This window comes from Panthera leo, chromosome C1, assembly GCF_018350215.1.
Source record: "Panthera leo isolate Ple1 chromosome C1, P.leo_Ple1_pat1.1, whole genome shotgun sequence".
Taxonomy (NCBI): Eukaryota; Metazoa; Chordata; class Mammalia; order Carnivora; family Felidae; genus Panthera; species Panthera leo.
In genome coordinates, this window is record NC_056686.1 from 5850582 (window position 1) to 5867169 (window position 16588).

At 47.4% G+C, this 16588-nt stretch overlaps 1 protein-coding gene across 6 annotated transcripts in view; it reads right to left on the minus strand.

Moving 5' to 3' along the window:
• Positions 1-16588, minus strand: part of RERE (arginine-glutamic acid dipeptide repeats) — a 423275-nt gene that overhangs the window by 85960 nt on the left and 320727 nt on the right. For all 6 annotated transcript variants that reach the window (XM_042949976.1, XM_042949978.1, XM_042949977.1 and 3 more), the window contains one exon: positions 6274-6372. In XM_042949976.1, the coding sequence (XP_042805910.1) occupies positions 6274-6372 (99 nt within the window). The remainder of the gene's footprint in view (positions 1-6273; positions 6373-16588) is intronic.

The window sequence follows — 16588 nt, forward strand, 5'->3', positions numbered from 1 at the left end:
CAGGACCTTAACTCTGGTTTTGCTGTGGATTCCATTTTCTACAGCTGCCACACAAACAGCAAATAAAATTCATTGTATTTTAAGCAGCTCTGTCTTCTGGCACATCCCCCCCACTAAGCAGCTCTGTCTTCTGGCACATCCAGATGCCTGGCTTGAAAAGAGTGAACAAGGAAAACAATGTTTTCTTGAGCAGACATTCCAAAAAGGGCCTAACAGAGGCGTCTGAAGATGCTGCTGGGAGAGACACCCCTCAAACAGCTGTGTGTGTCCTGTGGCAATCATTCCTTGACCAGCCACACGGGTTCATCGGTTTACAAATATTCAGACAATTAGTTTGGCATGTCATGTCAATTTTGAAAGAAGGATTTTCGTTTGTGTTTATGATAACACTGAGCTTTATGCTGAAGGACAGCTTAGACGTTTTAAAATTTATGAATTGGTAAATCCATGCACACGACCAGTTACAGTTTCTCACCGCACCAGGGATGAACTATCTTTGGATAAAAATGTTAGAGATCATTTGTATCTAGGCTGTTCACTCAATGTAGGACATCAACGCTGATACCCAATATTGAAAGGGAAGCATATTTCCAGATAAAAGTTACAGTTACCCATGACCAAGTGGAATCCCCTGCGGGAACACCAGAAGCAACAAAGCCTTCACCTCAGGCGACACCTGGAGTTTTGCTGAAAGCCACCTGGACATGAAAAGAACGTCCCAAACAAACCTGGCCAAGTGGATGGGAAGCAAAGGGTGAAGCGTGCAGCTCAGTGCAGCACCCAACCTTACAACCTTGCAAGTCAGGCCACACTCCACAAGGAAAATGCAGGCCCTGAATTTTAAAAAGAATTCAATTAGCATCCCCAGCATTTCCATAATCAACAGCTGAATGCTAATTAAGAGCACAGCAGCCAGCAGCAATGGAATCCCAGCGCAATAAGCAACAGCAAGCACAGCAAATGCTACCTTCAGCTCACGTGCATAAATAAGCAGAATTAATAACTACCCGAGCATGGAAGGGTGACTTAATCTGTTTCGATTAGGTGCAGTTCAGCCTGGGGCCTTTGTGGTATATTTAAATGTGTTCATCATGTTTAATTAAAAACCTAATAATCTAGAGTTTCTTTTACTTTTTCTTTTCTTTTTTTAACAAGTTCTGATCAGTATTTTTCTCCTCTTTCTCTTCCTAAGTCCTACTCATTTAAATGGCTCCCTGATACGGAACAATATTTTTAGCATAACGTAAGTGAAACTGGTTAACCGTCAGTACAACTCCCAAACGCAGTAGCCAGCCATGCACTTTGGTTCCATCCAACTGACCTAGCATTTCTTTGAAACTGCCTCTCTGATCTGACCCAGTTTATTTAGCCTGAGAGACTGCCTTGAGCTAGCTACCAAGGAGTTTCTCACTCATTCCACTAAAGCAGAGCTCAACTGTCACTTTCTGGCCCAGAATTTGACAGAAATTGGCCCAAATCTGGTATCCATTCCCCAAGATTTAAAGTATTTCAGCCCCCAAAGAAACTTCAGTAAGAAATACCATATCTACAGGGGCACGCGCCTAGGTGGCTCAGTTGGTTAAGCGTCCAATTTTGACTCAGGTCATGATCTCACAGCTCCTAGGTTTGAGCCCCATGTCAGGCTCTGTGCTGACAGCTCGGAGCCTGGAGCCTGCTTCAGATTCTGTGTCTCCCTCTCTCTCTGCCCCTCCCCTGCTCATGCTCTGTCACTCAAAAATAAATAAACATTTAAAAAAATAGTAACATATAAAAAAGAAACACCATTATCAATAGATACACAAGCGGTCAAAGGAATCACGGAGAGAAAATGTAAAATGAAAAGCCTCTCACTGTGTAATTTTGAGGCCTAAAATCTCAACAATTAGTTAATATCTGAAAGACCTAGGACGAAGAAATTGGGTGGTGTTATCACAAAGAATATAGGAAATTTTTTCCAAAGGTAAAATTTTAAGGTCAGCTTTGAGCGCATGTAAAAGTTTTTCTCTGATGCATAATTATTAACTATTACAAGTTTTAAAATGTTGGAGTGAAGGCAATCTTTTTTTTTTTAATATTTATTTTGAGAGAGAGAGAGACAGAGTGCAAGTGGGAGAGAGGCAGAGAGAGAGGGAGACACAGAATCCAAAGCAGGCTCCAGGCTCCGAGCTGTCAGCACAGAGCTCAACGCAGGGCTCGAACTTTCGAACCTCAAGATCATGACCTGAGCTGAAGCCCCAGGACGATCTTAATTAAAGAACCTTGGGTGCCTGGGTGGCTCAGTGGGTTCAGTGTCTGACTTTGGCTCAGGTCACGATCTTGTAGTTCGTGGGATTGAGCCTCATGTCGCTCTCAGCTGTCAGGACAGAGCCTGCTTCAGATTCTTTGTCCACCCCTGCCCCCCACCTCCGTCCCTCCCCGGAAGATGTGCGCTCTCTCTCTCAAAAATAAACATTAAAAAAAATTTTTTTTTAATCTTTATTCACTTTTGAGAGACAGAGCATGAGTGGAGGAAGGGCACAGAGAGAGGGGAGACACAGAATCCCAAGCAGGCTCCAGGCTCTGAGCTGTCAGCACAGAGCCCGATGTGGGGCTCGAACCCACGAACCGTGAGATCATGACCTGAGCCGAAGTCAGACGCTTACTGACTGAGCCACCCAGGTGGTGCCCCCAAAATAAACATTTTTTAAAAATTAAAAAAAAAATCTTTACAAACAATAATCTTGAATAAAGAGTTGTTAATATTCTTCAAGTCCCTCTTAGAGACATTAGTCTCTACCAGACCCCATCAGTTAAGTCCCTGCTCTTAAGTTTATGAACTAGGAGGGCAATCAACTCAGAAGTAAAGCCTGTGAGGAGGAGCGGAGGAAGGGGCAGGAAAAAGCCAGGGGCAGGCTGCTAACAAACGCTGCAAACTGGGGAAACAACTCAGAAGAGGGCGCGATCAGAGCGGGCTGGGCCCGGGAACTGCCCTGAACCTCAAAGAGCGGTGAAAAGCAGCGAGGGCGTGCACTGGCGAGATGGGGAGAGATTTGTCTGATCAGGGAGCAGCGCACCCGCAGGAGCCAGGACGCACAGGGGCCGCGTGTTCCCAGCCCGGCCAGGGGTTCGCACTGTCAGGTGCTCATTCCACCAACCCTTGCACACAGGAGTGTCCGGTTCATATAAATGCAAAGGAAAACAACTTCATCGATGCTGCTGCAGTTAGATCAAATGGATATACTGCAGGCGGTGATGCTTAAAAATAAGTAAAATGTCAGGGCGCCTGGGTGGCTCAGTCAGATGAGCGTCTGGCTCTGGATTTCGGCTCGGGTCATGATCTCACTGTTTGTGGGTTTGAGCCCCGCGTTGGGGCTCTGTGATGACAGTGTGGAGCCTGCTTGGGATTCTCTCTCCCCATCTCTCTCTGCCCCTTCCCCTCCAAAATAAATAAACTAAAAAATAACTAAGACGTCCAGGTACACAGAAAACGTGGGAGGGGAAAAAGAAGAGAGGTAGGCCCACGTACTTACTTTAGTTGGGACACGCTTTGCTTACACCTGTTGAGTGCTGGGGTGGGAAATGAGGGGACTTCCAGGGAAGAGGCCGCACACACAGAGGGTGATGCTCTCGCAGCCAAAACCAGGCCAAGGCAGGACCTCACTAGTGACGGTGCCTCGCTGCCACATCGAGCTGGTCCAAGATTTGAGAGGCTCCCTTCAGCCTATCAATTATTCAATCCCTCTTTCCCATTCACTTTTGAGGTTTTAGAAAACGAAGCTTAACTTCCTATAAATAAGGGGACGGCCATTTGATCTCTGAGTTCTGCAAGGGCTGGAGGCCTGCCAACATATTTCTCAAAACCTACACCGAAACAAGAAGCAGACACGACAGAAATGAGCCCAATGACAAGGGCTTATGCAGTTACGGACCATTATCACGTCCGCCTAGAGTCGTGCTTCACTTTTTAAAATAAAGCCGAGCGTTTTCTGACGTGTAAGACTCCCCTTTCCCTCCCACCGGCTGCCGACAGCAGGGACACGGTTCACATTGTGCCCAAGAGAAGCGAGTGCAGCAGGAAAAGGAAAGCAGCTTTCTTTTAAGTGGGAGTCTTTAAATTCCAGGGCGAATGAGAGGTCTGGGAGACAGGAAGGGTGAGTGCCTGGCCGCCCGGCCGCTGAGGAGCCCCGGGGCGTCAGCGCTAAGGAAGGAACAAGAAGGGCATCGGGGCACGTGGGCGCTGATGGGGTCTCCGGGTTGGTGGCATTTCACACATTCCTTCCATCCTTTCACCTCCCCACATCTTTCTGGCACCAAGACTTCCCGAGGAACTTTAAAATTTCATCAGTCACAAGTCGGATCTCCTTGTCACAGAAACGGGTCCACAGTGAAAACCACATCCACGGGACTTTACAAAACAAACGAATGTGACGTGTGTACTCTGCCAGTGTCTGAACAGGAACAGATGTTTAAGATGCCCCCAACTCTTTACTGATCGTGTAAAGGTTTTAAACTTTTAATTTCTAAACAGCAGCACCCACCTCATCATGCGTCTGATAAGCTGCAAGTGTTAACGGGCTATGAAAAAGCTCTCTCCCGACCAAGCCTTCAGGGGCCGCTTCAGTCCGCCCCTGCTACCTCCTCGTCTCCTACTTTGCCCCCGACTGCCCAACCCCCACGTGGCCTTTCCTCGAACAATCGCCTTGGCTCTTGCTCCAACGTGCACCCAGGGTCTCGCCATTTCCCACCGGCACTGCCACCATGCTGTCCGCTCACCGGTCTCAGGCCCGGATGCTCGCAACTGCCCCGGAAGCCCACCTGCGACTCAGTGGCCAGAGGGCGCCCGCCAGCAGATGATGGTACCCTCTGCTCAGAATCTGCCCACGCAGAGCGAAGAGCGAGGCACCGACCGTGGGTCCGCAGGCCGCGCCCGATCCCCGCACTATCCCTTCCCCGCAGACACGTGCCTGCCTCCGTCCTGAACGCACCCGGGGCCCGGAGTTCTCTCTCCCGGCCACGCTTTCACCGTAGGGCCCCGATCTAAAAGGCTCACCTCTGCTCAAATGGTTCTTACCAGGCCTTTCCTCAGCCCCTTCTGCCACACAGCCCCTCACCCGGCTTACTCCCCATCCTCCTTGCCTACTCCGTCTTCCCCAGCGTGTGTGTGTACCGCCACTTAACAAATATTGATTTACAGACGGTCTCTCCTCTGAAAACAAACACAAGCCTCGTGAGGAGGGACCTTTGCTCTTGATACGGCTCCTAGCACAGCACCCGGCACACAACAAGTACTCGATAAATATTGCCGAAATAAACAAAAGAGCAAGATCAGGAAAGCACCAAGAGCTTCTAAGCACGCTTTCTTAGCAGATTCAGGACACAGGCGAGGAACTTAAAATCGACAGGTCTACCAGTGACAGCCGCCATCTTCGTTTCTTTCAACCTAAAGGGCAAACGTCAAGCCGTAACACGCAAACACGAGACCGTATCTGCAAGAGCACAAGCAGTCTGTAAGTCTCTGACAGCAACGCCTTTCAGAAGTCACAAGATGGGGATGTAGCTCCATGGGAACTCAGTCGGCTGGGACAGGAATCCGTGGGTTTTCAATCTGTGCTTGTGGGCACCTATCTTATCTCCCTACCTTCTTTGCTGAGCCACGATGACAGGACGAATATGTAAGATCCACTATATTTATATAATCGGGTCTATGCTACCTGCTTTTGAGTAACGTCCTTCAGCAGGTTAGGGATCCCGCTGGCCCTCCAAATAAAAACAAGGCAACAGCCCCGCTCTAGGTTACGCAGCAAATGGTTTTAACGCTTATGTCTTAAGGGGCATGTGGGCGGCTCAGTCGGTCGAGTGTCCGACTCGGCTCAGGTCGTGATCTCACGGTTCATTGAGTTCGAGCCCCGAGTCAGGCTCTGTGCCGACAGCGCCGAGCCGGCTTCAGATCCTCTGTCCTCCTTTCTCTGCCCCTCCCCTGCTCACGCCTTCTCTCTCAAAAATAAAAAATAAGCATTAAAAAATGCTTATGTCTTAAAATAGGCATCAAACGCTGACTTGCTGAAACCAGCCAACCAACCCTACAGATTCTTCTGTCTTTCCATGAAACCGGAGAACATCCTTCCCACTGAGCTTCCTAAAAAGCAAGTCTTTCTGTGCAACTTTGAGGTTTAAAGTCTCCTTCCTTTGACTGCTGGGTACCATGGACAGTCCCCGGAGGAGCAGGGAGGTCACGCACGGAGAAGCAGACACCCCGGTGACCCAGACCGCAGGGCCAGTCCCGTCCGAGCTCACCACTTCGTCCTCGGTCCAGCACTTCTCGATCAGCTTGGGCACGGGCTTCTTGACCAGGCGCTGCAGGGCTTTGCCAGCGTCATAACCACTTTCATGGAGCTAAAGCAACAACAACAACAACAGTTTTAGTCAGATAAGTGTGCCAAGTAGCAGATCTGGAAGCAAATCAATGAAAGAGAAGCCCTGCGTTTGTCCTGACAGAAGAATCACGGAACGGGCATGCTCGTCAGCAGAATTCACATCCCCCCACCCCAGGTCCAGCAGTTCGGGGAAAGGGAGGCAGGCAAGGCAGAGAACATTTTGGCAAGAACAGAACAACGTTAAGAACAGTAACATTTACTGAACATCTGACCTGGCACAGAGGTAAACACATTCCTCGTGCTCATTATTTTTTTTTAATCCTGTATTTTTTTAATTCTCCCATTTAAGCTTATGGGGCAGGAAGTATAGTCACCTCATTTTATGGATAAGGAAACTGAGGCATAGAAAGGTCAAGTGTAAAGGTGCTCACCACACTAAACCAGTAGGCGGTAAAGCCAAGACTCCGACCAGGCAACATGATTCCCACTCACCCTCGTCCCCTTCTCCCCAGAGCAGTTCAAAGACCTACTGCATTATGTTATCTCCTGGTAGCATTTCTGAAGTCTTGCTACTGTAGTCATTTCATTAAAAAAATCTGAAGTACCTAAACTATACGAGCTTTGTAATGAAACTCTGTAACAGTATACTAACTGCTCAGCACACACGAATGAAGATACTGGTTTACCTACACATTCCTCTTAGGACCAGACTTCTCTCTCATCAAAGGTGATCAACCTTTCCCACTCCACATCCTTTCCAACCCCAGGCAGTGCCTGACACCGCTCCCCCTCTCTATCTCGCAAAGACACTCCTTTCCTAGTTCAGGTGACCCCAGTCCTCTTCCACTTGCAGACAATGGAGTGAAGGAGCAGGTAGAAGGATCCTCTGGCTTAACCTCCCACCTCCCACCTGTGGCTGTCACTTCAGAATTCTCACCGGAAATCTGACTTTCCTCTACATATCTAGTTCCCTGGCACAAGAATCCGTTTTGGCTAGGGGTGCCTGGGTGGCTCGGTCGGTCGAGCGTCTGACTTCGGCCCAGGTAACGATCCCACGCTCCGTGGGTTCCAGACCCACGTTGGGCTCTGTGCGGACAGCTCAGAGCCTGGAGTCTGCTTTGGATTCTGCATCTCCCTCTCTCTCTGCCCCTCCCCCACTCTGTCTCTCAAAAATAAATGAACGCTAAAAAAAAAAAAAAAAAAAAAAAAAAAGAACCCGTTTTGGCTAAGACCCGTATCTCCAGTACCTCACAGTCCGTTGCGTATGGAGATCCAGCAGAAATACCAGTTACGTTAATAAATAAATTCCTTCAACTATCGTCCCTATACAGACTCCACCCCAATCTAAAGCTCAGTTGATTCAAATTCATTTGGCCTCATGCTGACTGAGCACCTACCGTGTTCTAGGCAATGTAACAGACCCCAGGCATACACCAGTGAAAGAAACAGGCAAAGGCACCCCTGCGCTCATGGAGTAGACCCGACCTTCTCACCTGTGCTTCAATCCCTTACCTGGATGATTCACCAGCATCTGCTGCAGACTCAGTACAAATAAAGTACAAACCTTAGTAACCCATGATTTTTATTTCAGGAAACTTGCAAACCACTGGGGATGTGTTGTGAGGACACAATACAGATGAGATGACGAGACCAAGTAAGCTATAGTAATTGCTACCCGCCCCGGTGTAAGTCAAGAGCTCCAGACTCAGAAGACAAGAGCGTGCGGTGTTTCCCCTCTTTAGTAGAAGACTCATAGGAAAGACACACAGACCGCCTTCCTGGCAACTGCAGCAGGCCTAGGCTGAGCATATAGTAAGCCTGCAGTAAATATTTGTTGAATAAATTAAAATAATATTTGAAACATACCCAGCAAGCCTCTCTTCTAACTATTCACCTGCTGTTGGAAGGGCTATGACAAATATCCATTTTCATCGTTCAGTCAGAGAAAGTATTACAAGTTAAAATTTCCTGAGTATTCTCACAGTGTGGGGGACCTCAATTTATTTTAAATCCAGGTCCAAGGAAGTCCAGGCTATATGTTAATTATAACAACAAGTCCCTACATTAAAACGAAACAGAACAAAACACCTATAGCAACAATCCACGTTGGATCCTGTTTTGATGATGATACTGGGTGTGTGCTGAGGGTATATGTCATGAATATGAATGCTAGATATTAACTTTTATACCTTCGTAACATTCATCATTAGACTTTAAAAAATAAAATAGTATACTATACTATAAATACCATACTAAATAAATCCTAAAATAAAATAGCATAATTTGGAAACGTTTGAAAACTGTCCAGGGTCGCCTGGGTGACTCAGTCAGTTAAGAGTACAACCCTTGGTTTCGGCTCAGGTCATGATCCCAGAGTCACGGGACCAAGCCCCGCCTCGGGCTCTATGCTGAAAGCACGATTCTCTCTCTCCCCCCTCTCTCTGCCCCTCCCCTGCTTCCACTCACACTACACATGCTCGTTCTCTCTCAAAATAAACCTAAAAAAAAAAAAAAAAAAAAAAAAACCCGTCTAATCTAGACTTCTTTCAGAAATATAAAAAGATGAAAACAAAGTTAGGTTTTCAAATTTTGCCCAATATCTAGAACAAGCAGATACGTGTCAAGCTCTATAATATAACAAGAATCTAGAATATGAGGTTAACAACATGGATCAGAACTGAATAAAAGAAAAAAATTGCAGGCCTATTTCATTCTTTAAAAAGCACATATTTTAGTGATAATCTGAAGTCAATTCAAGTTGATCAGGTCATAAATTCTTAATAAAAAGCTTATGGGAGACTAACAACATTTCTTCAGAGGTAATTATATATACACCTGGGGTAATTGTAAAGAGACAAAAGACCGTGGACTCTGCAGCTAGACAATCAGATTCAAACACTAGGTCTGTTACTTACTAAGTATGTGAACTCAGACGAGCTACTCATCTTCTCTGGGCCTTAATTTTGTCATCTTTAAAAATGAGAGGAGGGGCACCTGGGTGGCTCAGTCAGTTGAGCGTCCGACTTCAGCTCAGTTCATGATCTCACAGTTTGTGGGTTTGAGCCCCGCGTCGGGCTCTGTGCTGGCTGCTTGCCCAGAGCCTGGAGCCTGCCTCGGATTCTGTGTCTCCTTCTCTCTCTGCCCCTCCCCTGTTCATGCTCTGTCTCACTCTGTTTCTCAAAAATAGATAAATGCAAAAAAAAAAAAAAAAAAATTTTTTTTTTTTTTTTTTTTTTTTTTTTTTAATAAAAATGAGTAGAACAGGGGCGTCTGGGTGGCTCAGTCAGTTAAGTGTCCAGCTCTTGATTTTTGGCTCAGGTCATGATCTCACAGTTGTGAGGCTGAGCCCCATGTCGGGCTCCACGCTGATGGCGCGGAGCCTGCTTGGGATTCTCTCTCTCTCTGCCCCTCCTCCCGCCCTCACGCGCACACCCGGGCATTCTCTCTCTCTCAAAATAAAAATTAAAAATTAAAATTAAATTAAAAATAAAAATAAACTTTAAAAAATGGAAGAGTGAGAACTTCTACCTCTTAGGGGATTATGAGGTTAGCATTAGAAAAAAGCATGAAAATTGCCCAGAACTGTACCTAGCACGTAATATACTAAATGAGTATTAGCAATTCATTTTTAAAAGGGAAGAGAAAAAAAAATAAAGGAAGGAGCCTCTACTCAATTTTCACCAATTTTCTAGATTAGACAGTAGTCTTTCCAGAGAGAGACAAAAACTGTTAAACTATAAACAAAACCACTTATGTTTCACATAATTATTCATGTTCATAATTTTGGAAGTTTGACTAAAACTCTGGTACAGTACACAGGAAAAATTAAGAATTTTAAATCTTCTGTGGCTGATGGGAGAACGTAAGGCCTCTTCCAAAAGTGAGCGGCTGAAGGAGCAGAGCCAATGAAACGTCATCAGCCCTCCCTGTGCCATTCCTGCCTCTCAGGGAACCGAGGACGGTTCTGAACGAGACTCGGAAGACAGGTTCCAAATGCCTCGCCGAGCTTCTGGTGGTCTGGTCTGTCGGACAGGCTGGCCAGTGCGTGTGCGGCGCCCTCCGAGGGATCCCCGCCGGGCGGCTAACGTCCCCGAAGCACAGGCCGGCGCTCGCACCCCTGCACGAATCTGCACTGGACACCACGCTCTCCGTGGCGTGGGCCGTACCCTGGGCTTCCTGCTGCTACTCTGCTCTCTAAATACTGGCCAATGCCTTCCTTTCGTCCCGTCCACCGTCCGCCTGTCCTCTTAAAATATCCCCGTTCCTGACCTTTCCGTGGAAGGAATCCAATAAATATTTAGTGTCTACCCCTCCCCCCCTCTAGAAAGACATTCAAAAAGTCAGAACTACGGGATTGTTCACCAACAGTGATGAAATATTTACTGAACAAATGAAGTTCGGGCATTACTGCGCTGTCCTCAATATGCATAAAGGCTGGGACACAGGCTGGGTCGGGGGGGGGGGGGGGCTCTGCCTTCCCTCTTCCTAGGGAACCAAAACAAACCTCTCTACACACTCACCTTCTTCTGAATGTTACTAACATTTATTTCTACTTTCTAGGAATTCTAAAAACACTCTGAGTTTTCATTTCTTTATGGAAATACTTTAATGATACTTCATTAAAGATGTACTTTTAGCATACAAAAAGTCATTATGGCCCACACAGCTTCACAAAAATGAAGATTACATTTTGAGCCCTTGGGGAAAATTACTGTTGTTGAGGACACCCTTCGTTCCTTCCACAGGTGTCTGCAGAGTGCTAAACTGCCAGGGACAGATATAGCTCACGAAGAACAAAGAGAACGGTCAGCAGGAAAGTAAGACCGAGAAGGGTCTGTAACAGTCACTGCAAAGTCTCAGTCTTGCAGAATGTGTCTATCTAAATCTCACATTCAAAATCTAGGGTCCCAAAAGGCTGGGGACTACCTTCTTTAGTCCACATATCAAGCAACAGGGAAGGCCTTCTAAAAGGGGGTTTGTTTTCTAGATGACCACGAAGATTTCCTTTCTTTGGGTTGGAGACAAAATAATGCTTGAGGAAGAGCTTAACTGGGTATTTCCACTGTATTCCTTATGTAAATTAGAATTAAGTCTACCAAAATACTGGCTATCTTAAATCTCTAAAATTGTCATTAACAACATTCCCCTCTGATATAGTGTCGAGCTCTAACAGATTAAAGTAATTTCACCTTGAGGAAAACATGATGTGGGTTTCAAATTTTAAACCCCTGATCACAGCCATACACACACATTCATATAGTCAGGAAATGCAGTATAGGCTTCCCAATATCGCTAAGGTAAAAGGTCCTTTAATGTGAATAAAATTCTCTTCCATTTCTCCAGAGAAGACTGTTCAAAGAAATTGCAACGAAGACAGGGGGAGAACCCCTCAAACGTCTTACAGCTTCACTTTGTAGCCTTGGAAAAGCAATTAAAGCAAGGTAAGTAAACCTTCTGTCCATTCTGCAACCGAGCAAGGCTGGTAAGATCTGGGATTAAATGCGATTTTAATGTAGAGTACAGTGAGCTGTACCATTTTAGAGCAGATGGGAAAAGACCACTGCAAAATGCAGGGACTAAGAAAAAGCATCGTTACTCAACCAGCTTCCAATGTTTACGAGCTACTGGGGAGAGAAGCATTTAGATCTTACACCATCCCCATCACCCCGCCAGCCACTAAAGCAGGATGTCATTCAGCAGAAACCACTGTTTTCAAATCCATCATCACAAGGGGCGTGTGTGTGTGTGTGTGTGTGTGTGCGCGCGCGCGCGCGCCCCGCACGTAATCCAATGATCAAGGAGGCACAGACTTGTAAATCTGCTGCTTCCGCATCACTGAACTGCAAGTCTGCACTTCTACACGAGTAAAATCAGTCTCTCCCTAAACCACAGGTCGATACCCGGGGAATCTGATAACAAGACGGTGGTTCTTCAACGCGCCAGCCTTTCAAGTCACTCCATCCCGGAACGATCCCGGCCCGGTTGTTTTCCTGCGCTTTGCTCTTTGTTCCCCGGGCCTGGCTCCGCAGAACCCTCGGGCCGCGTTCCTTCCTCAGCCTTTGGTCCGTTCACTGTGAAACGGCCAACAGGACCCTCCCGCACCGGGGGCCCACCCGCGTCTACCGGGCCTCCCGGCGGCCCCGCCTCAGAGGCAGGCTGCGGGCACCACGTTCTCTCTGCCCCCGGTCCCGTCAGCAAGGGCCAACTAAGCGGCTCCCAGGGCCACCGCCGCGCTAGCAAGGACCCGCACGAGCGAGCCAGCCGGGCGGACGCGGCAGGAGCTGTGGCGCTAAAAACGAGAGCAGCTTGAGGAACACGCTCCTGGTCTGGTTCCACCGTGGCAAACGGAACCGCCACACCGAACCCGCAGAGCCAAAGCCACCGCGCCACACGCAAGCGCATTTAGCCAGTTGCGTGAAAAGCTCTCCGCGACTTCAGGCGCCCGGCAGCCCCTTCTGTGGAAACCGCCCCAGAGTCCGTGCCTTCTGTCAACACCTAGCGAACCCAGCGCGGGATCTGGGGCAGGAGACGGACTCTTGTCAGCAGTTGTGTCACAAACCGGCCGCGCTGAGGTTTTCGACCGTCAAACGGGCCTACCACCACCGTCCCTCAGCCGCGTCCGAAGACAACGGAAGGTACTAAATGAGATACGACGTGACAAGATACGTGAAATGTCAAAAAGCTACGCGCCGTGTAGCGGTGTCTTCACCACAGGGAACATTTCAGGTACACATCTCTCACCTAAGACTACCGGGCACATACAAGTTCAGTAGATCATCTATCGTGCAGCGCTGGGGCCCACGCACCCTCGATGGTCAGCTGCGGCTTCTGACCTCTCCGGGATCAGCAGGAAGAAAGGATCGTGCCACAAGAAGAAAAACACATTTCTGCATAATTGCCCAAGTTAAATCTGCAACTCTCGCTCTGCCTGACAAATCACTCCCTGCTTATTACTTTCTATAATTTAATATATATAAGTGCTTTACTGGCAAGCTTCTCGAAAGAATAAATAATACTTAATGACTGCCTACAGTTTAATTAACTCATGATTGAACTTCTCATGGATTGCTATAAACATTAAATTATATCCTTCCTCAAAGCTGCCATGGATGGAGATCTTGTTTCAAGCTTTAACTCTCCTGCCTAAACAATTTTGAATTTGCAGCAAATCTGTATATTGCACAGGGAGGTGAGAGAATCAACCTTAATGCCTGGTTATAAAGTATGTTATTTTATAGAGCAAAAACGAGGTCTTAACTTAAATAAGACTGAATATGCGCACATGTCCAAACACCTCATTTATATTACAGCAATCATTAAGCATCTCTGGATCCCAGGCAGTCTTATTAGCACAAACTCTGTATTACCACAAGGCTTCAAGTTTCTGCTGTGGCTTCTCATCTTAGCTGCCATTTTCTGTCTGCGTGATGTTGCAAATAAATTTTCCTTTTGGCACGGCTCAGCTGTCAGGCACCCCTGTTCTATAATGAACCCATGAATTACATCTCCCTGCTCTGACATCTCCGGTCTCACACATCAAAATATTGTTCTTCGATTGTAATTTATAACTTAATTTAAATGTCCCTTTTGCTATGACCTTTTTAGATCAAATGGCATCGCATCTGGCAGTTTCTCCTACCCCAAAGCATCCTTTTGCAATTATAGCCATTATAATAACTACAGAAAAAGCCTTAGACTGCATTCATGCTAAATATTAAATAATTGCAGTCCATTAAGAACAGTATTAGGTTTAAAAGTCTTTTGCTCTGTGAAATGTTTATTTGCAAGAAAGTGCCAAAATAGCTTAGAAAGGAAAAAAAGTGGGATTTGGAAGAGATCTTAAAATTCTCCGTGTAGTTCTAATTATTTCAACCATTTACGTAAATGAGAAAGATCTCAAAGAAGTCAAAGACAAAACTTTTTTTTTTTAATTAATGTTTATTTATTTTTGAGACAGAGAGAGACAGAGCATGAACGGGGGAGGGGCAGAGAGAGAGAGGGAGACACAGAATCTGAAACAGGCTCCAGGCTCTGAGCGGTCAGCACAGAGCCCGACGTGGGGCTCAAACTCACGGACCGTGAGATCGTGACCTGAGCCGAAGTCAGATGCTTAACCGACTGAGCCACCCAGGCGCCCCAAAGACAAAACTTTAAAAAATCTGTCTCGGGGTGCCTGGGTGGCTCAGTCGGTTAAGCAGCCGACTTCGGCTCAGGTCACGATCTCGCGGTCCGTGAGTTCGAGCCCCACGTCGGGCTCTGTGCTGACCGCTCAGAGCCTGGAGCCTGTTTCAGATTCTGTGTCTCCCTCTCTCTCTCTGCCCCTCCCCCGTTCATGCTCTGTCTCTCTCTGTCTCAAAAATAAATAAACGTTAAAAAAAAAAATTTAAAAAAAAATCTGTCTCATAATCCATGATATACAGATGTCCATATATTTTCAGTCATACCACCACCAATGAGCCAGTCAGGCTCAAAATACATATGTGTGCGCACCAAAAAACTCTAACTGAAACTACAGGCACGCTATTCATTTTTGTTTGGCCACTGTCACTCCAAATAATGCTATTTGATCACTAGAAAGGCTGAATTTGTCTGAACGTTCTTGCGGGGGCACATTTTAAAGACTGCGGCAAAGATGCAGAACGTAGCTGCTTGAAGCAGGGCTGAGGGGCGGGTCTCGGGAGTTTTCAGAGGGAAAACAGTCGCTGCACCAACCCTCCCCGCGACAGTCCGTGTGTAACTACAAGGTTCCAGAACCCGCACCAGCCCCTGGGGCCGGGGTGGGGGTGGGGGGGCCCAAGTCGCTGGGTGCCGCGTGTGTGTTGCAAAGTCTGGGACCTTTCGGACTCCACCACTCTTCACGCCACCACGTGTGGCAAGAGTACTAACAACGAGGACGCAAAACTGAGAGGTCTGCTCTCTTGCTCAAGGCCACTTCCACGGCAGAGAGCGAGGACTCTAACATAAACCCACGTCCAGGAGGAGCTGGGAGACCCGGGCCCGCGCCCGCGGCTATCCTGGGGCAGTTCAGGCCTGGCGGGCTCCAGACCCCTCCAGCTGCAAGGACACAGCCAGCACACGGTCCGTCTGCATGTGGGGGCGGGCGGGGTGGCCGGAGGGAGGGAACCAGCAACTCAGAGAGGAGGACATGCACCCACATGAAGAAAATGATGAGATGAGCTCTCCTCAAAACACACAAGGTGCCAGTGGACACTGACGGGGGTGACATTTACCATTTTGAAAAACCAAGATGACTTCATAGAGCAGGTTTTGAAAATCAATGATCAGTGCGGTATGATTGATAACCCTGCCCATCATCAACAGAGAGCAACAACCAAACTGAACACATTCTAGGAACCAACAAAAATAGGCAGCAACATGTCCAGGTAACATCTCACGACTGTATTTCCCACGGCTGATGCAACACCGCCATATTTCTGATTCATAATTACTTCCCACATAATATTGTGTCTAGAAATTAGGGGGTCTCTATCTCCTGGCCATGGTGTCTTGGAAGGTATTCAAAACCCACGGAACAGGAGCCTCAACCAGCAAGCTGATTAGAAAGGAGGCATCAAATGCCGGCACCAACTGAGATCAGTAAATGCTCTTAAAAACACCGAACAAACCAAACTCTAAATGTCTTGGCTATTTCTGGCCACCTAGCTATTTTGAGGCTCTCATCTGACATCATCTTCATAAACACCTGGAAAGAAGAATCCACGGAGGGCCTGTGACCAACGATGAGGGTTTGGGAGTTCGGCAGAGACGAAGCCGCAACAGGAAAGGGTTCCCCGCTCTGGCGCATTCAAACGCCAGCTCTGCCACTAGCTGTGTGGTCGCAGGCAAGTCCATTATCTCTCTAAACCACCGCTTTCTCCGCTGCAGAAAGGCAGAATACAGCGCCTATTCCGGAGAATGTTTAGGATGAAAAGATAGACGGCAATCGCCGAGCAGGATTCCTGGAGCACGGGAAATATTCCATCAAGGACAGCGGACTAAAAAGGGACAGGGCTGCACGACAGTCACAGGGAAGCAGCACTAAGGAAAGTGGACGAACTTAAAAAGACCACACGAAGGAAGTTTTTTCTGCAATACTTACAACACAGGATAAAACGTGGGCTTGAGAATGGAAACCGAGGACCTGGTGACTTGTGGGGAACCGAGCAAACATCTGAGTCTGGGAACCAGGAAACTGAGGGGAGAGTTAGCAACTGTGCCAGGAGGAGCAGGTGGCC